Source organism: Lepidothrix coronata, unplaced genomic scaffold (genome assembly GCF_001604755.1).
Source record: "Lepidothrix coronata isolate B3197 unplaced genomic scaffold, Lepidothrix_coronata-1.0 Scaffold190, whole genome shotgun sequence".
Taxonomy (NCBI): Eukaryota; Metazoa; Chordata; class Aves; order Passeriformes; family Pipridae; genus Lepidothrix; species Lepidothrix coronata.
The window spans coordinates 666,180-670,376 of record NW_016690370.1 but is presented as its reverse complement, the minus strand read 5'-3'; the positions used below and the strand labels follow the sequence as shown (position 1 = coordinate 670,376).

Sequence of the window (4,197 nt, the reverse complement as noted above, 5' to 3'; positions counted from 1 at the left end):
GACACTGCAAACCTGCTGGTTTCAAATTTGAATGCTTTAGCAACACATATGGCCAGTTTTGCAACTAATTTAGTTTCTTTTAAAGCAGTTTTAGGCCTGCTACAGTTTAATTAAACATACAATTACGACACTAGTAATCAGCGTGGGTAATTTGAAACAAGTGTATTTTACATGGCAGTAAGGGTTCAGCCTTTTCCTACATAAAAATCTAATTTTGAGTGTTTAAATCACTGGTGGAGCAAATGATGAGACTCATCAGTGCTGAGTCTCGTGTCACACCTGCCAAGTCTTTGGTGAAACATGAGGGACATCAAAAGATCCTGGAAAGATTTTGGCAGGTGTGGAATTCCTTTGTGCTTCTCAAACTCTCACAGTGCTCCTGGACCTTTAACTTCCTGCTGCAACTAAAGGAAAGGTTTGCTGGGGCTCACACTGACCCCTCCCTGCAGGAGCAGGGACACAACCCCCTAAGCTTTAAAGGCAGTTTGACATTTCCTTTACTAAAGGAAAAAATCCAGGTTTAGGCACCTGCTGATCCAAAGCCTAAGGATCAGCAGAGCAAAGCTCTGCCCTAATTAGATCCAGCAGCTTCTATATTTGAAGGGACTGGCAGTGGATGAGGAGGGGAAGGAATCTCACAGCTCCTCTCTGGACGTGCAGGTGACACCCTGGGTTTGAGCTCTGCTTTACTGAGCTCAGACTATCTGGGTTGGACCAACCACCCAAACCTGGCCCGGAGCCACGAGCCCTCCTCATGTGCCTTTGTCTTCCAACGGTTTTTAAACTCCATTCAGTAGGAGATTTGCAGCTGCTAAATATGTACAGGGAAAGGAACAACCTCCCAGTGTATCTCCTCTCTAGATACAGCACTGGGATAAGGCTGAGCTCCAGCAGGGCAGCAGAGAACTGTCCTGCGTGCCCAGAGTTGAAAAGATACTTTATTTCAAACACAGATCACTGCCAAGGTCCAAGTCTCAGTTGGCAACAACCAGAAATACTAAATTTTGTATCAATTTCCCTGATCTTTAATTGTTACAGGCTTGTATCCAGGGCAAACATTAAGAATCAGCTCAAATACAGAGCGTGAAGCTTTTATTCACTGCTGCAAAGATGAAACTGTGTTTAAAATCTCTACTCAGGGGGTGAAACACAGGGGTGTGCCGAACATAAATAACCACAGGCAGGACACTAAAGTGCACAGGGAAGGCATAAAGATACCAGGGAATGGGTTGGGTTGGAAGGGACCTTAAAAGATCATGTCATGGATAGGGACACCTTCCCCTAGACCAAGTTGCTCCAACCTGGCCTTGGACACTTCCAGGGATGGCAAGAGCCATATCCAGGTACCCTCTTAAGTAAAGTGAACATAAAAAGGGAATAGGTGTTCAGGGAAGTCTCTGTCCTTGGACATTTTTTAATGCCTTTACGTAGCAGAAACATTTACTACATAATCTTGACTAAACCAAGCATGAAGTGTTTGGTTTGTCCGTGGAATAACGTGTGTGACTGAGCAGGGAACACCCAGAGCTGAGCTCAGCCTGGCAGGGATGAGCCAAGAGAGGAGTTATTCCCATTGCACTGGGTGGTGAAACAGCGGCACCAAGGTTCCCCGGGCCGTGTTTCCCAGGAAATGCCCATTCCCCGGGCAGTGGGACACGTTCCCCGGGCAGTGGGACACGTACCCTGCGGGTCCCGCGCGGTGCCAGCCGGGAGTCCGGGCGCGCCCTCCGCTCCAGCGCTCGCTCCCCTCTGTCCCTGCCCTCGGGCAGGCTCGGGAACGGCTCCCTCCCGAAGGGCTCCGAGAAGCTCCTCATCATCTGCCTCATGTGCTCATGGTGGGCAGCAAAGGGATCCCTGGAAAACACATTCCACAGGGTGACTCGCTGGGGTCCATTCCGAGCCACATCCAAAGGCTCTGAAAGCTTTCAAACCCCATTTTTCAATCGTTCCACGTGGTTCTTTATGCAAAAACCTTTATTTTCACAGGACCCAAGTGGACAATCTCCAGTTCCTAATGAACTCACTCTCAATGTCTGTATTACTTTTTCCTTGTCTTTTCCAGAAATACTCCATCCTTCCCAGCCATCTCCCACTCCAGCCTATGTTTATTCTCTGCCAGGAACTATAAACTCACCTATGTTTTATTTATCTCTATTTCCACTTCCAACACCTGATATTAAAAGAATTTATTTTTGATTTTCCCTCTTTCATCTTCCAAAGCCTGGCACAGTCCTACTCACTGAACTCCTCACGTCCCACTGGATTCCCCCTCCTCACCCCTCAAATTTATTCTGCTGCCAGCTCCCATCCTGCTTTTCCACCTCCTCGTCCCAGATGCTTGAAAATCCACATTATCCTCTAAATTCAGGCCAGCTCCACCTCCTTTAGTCACCCACTGTTGCACCTTTGCCTTCCCTCTCCACAAATCATGTTCCCACATCCCTTTTCTCCGCTGAGGAACAAAGATTCCCACTGACTTTTTGTGTTCCTGTTGGTTTCCCCCCTTCTCCTCTCCCAAAAACCTACAGAACCCCACTGGCATTGCCAAAGTTCGATTTGCAGGGAAACTATTGCTCAACTTTCTTAATTTTCTGCATTTTCTAATTTGGACAAGGATTAAATATTTCTAGTTGAGGCCAAAAGAGGAGCAAACCAGGAGTTTTTCAGGAGCACAACGGATGAACAGCTGTGGCCTGAGGTCCAAACTCCAAATTAATACTTCCCATGGATTATTTCCTCCCTCCATCTAATTTCCCTCTTTGCCCTTCCACTGAAAGCCACTCTATTAACATGAACAGTCACTTCCCAGGTATGTTTATTTAGACTTAACAGCACCTCATCCTCCCTCCTCTCAATCCCTGGCACTCCCCACACCCTCATCTCTCCAGGACACCACAACCTTTCCTGGGATATCTCCTGAGGAAAAGCTTCAGGCTGTCCCTCCAACTCCTTCCATGCCCATTATCTCCTGGACAGCCTTTCTGCTCCCCAGCCCTTATCTCCAGCCCCCAGTTTCCACCTCACGTGCCCAGTTTGATCCTCTGCCAAAGCTGCATTTAATTACTTTTTTTTTTTCTCCTCTAAGTGATAAAAACATGACACAGGATTAATTTCCAAACAGGATTTTTAACTAAAAATATCCCTTTAAGCTACACCCAGACTTAAAATCACCCAGTGCAAGGAGATCTTTAGAGTTTAAAGCATTTTAGTGCTGTCCTGGAGCAGCCCCTGCCCCGACTCCCAGCTTTGGCTCCAGTCCTGCCATGATAAGGAGCTGTTCCCACACTTCAGGATGAAGAACAGATGGAAAAAGTGGAGGCATGAGCCAAGAGGAGGGAAGGACACAAACACCTCCCCAGGACCTGCACAATTCCATCAGATCTCCAGCTTCAGATAGTTTGGTCACCAAACACAAATAAACAGGAACTGTATTCCAGCAGGAACTGATCCATATCAGGATTCTCCTCAGCCTCTTAAAGTTCAAAAGCAGGACACTCACAAACTACCCACAACACAGGAGCAGGACCAGACTCCAGAGATTTAATGGAAACAGGGAAACCTGGTGGAATTTAGCATCAAAAACATGCTGTAACACACCTCACCTGCACCTGGAACCCTGGGGGGTTGTGGTTTGTTTGTTTGAATTAAAGATTTATGAAATATCTTGGAAATCCAGCTCCTCACTGCCAGAGACAGGGAATGAGGATCCAGAGTGTGGAGTGACAGCTCAGGAACAGAACTGAAGTCTCCCAGTTTCCCTTGGGATATTTTAGGGAGCCAGCCCTAAAAAGATCCAGTGTTGTCAAGCTTTGGTATGACCTGGAGTGGGCAAAACCAAAGGAAAGGGAACAGAGAACCCATCTGGGACACAAGGATTCCAGGGAATTAAACTGATGGCTCTGATGACTGAAACTCAAACCACAGTTACAAAAGGAGGAGGTCACCCTTAAAAATAGAGATGGACTGGACAAGTCTCTGCAGTGCAGGATCCAAGGCTTTCAGATCCTTGCTCCAATCACTGATTTTATGGGATGGCAAGAGGTGTAGAACACTCTGATTTTTATTGATTACATCTGACTTTAACTCTGATCTCTTTTAGGGGGCAAAAGATACTTTTGATGAGAAAGACATTTCTGTTATAGCATAAAAGTGATGTAGAAAGGGAGCTCCATAAGAATTTTGCACATCAACTTCATG

General features: G+C 46.6%; 1 protein-coding gene across 1 annotated transcript in view; it reads right to left on the bottom strand.

The window, feature by feature from the left end:
• Nucleotides 1-1,442: 1,442 nt before the first annotated feature.
• Nucleotides 1,443-4,197, bottom strand: part of MLF1 (myeloid leukemia factor 1) — an 8,560-nt gene continuing 5,805 nt past the window's right edge. The window contains exon 2 of the mRNA XM_017831421.1: nt 1,443-1,854. Within this exon, the coding sequence (XP_017686910.1) occupies nt 1,458-1,854 (397 nt within the window). The 3' untranslated portion in view covers nt 1,443-1,457. The remainder of the gene's footprint in view (nt 1,855-4,197) is intronic.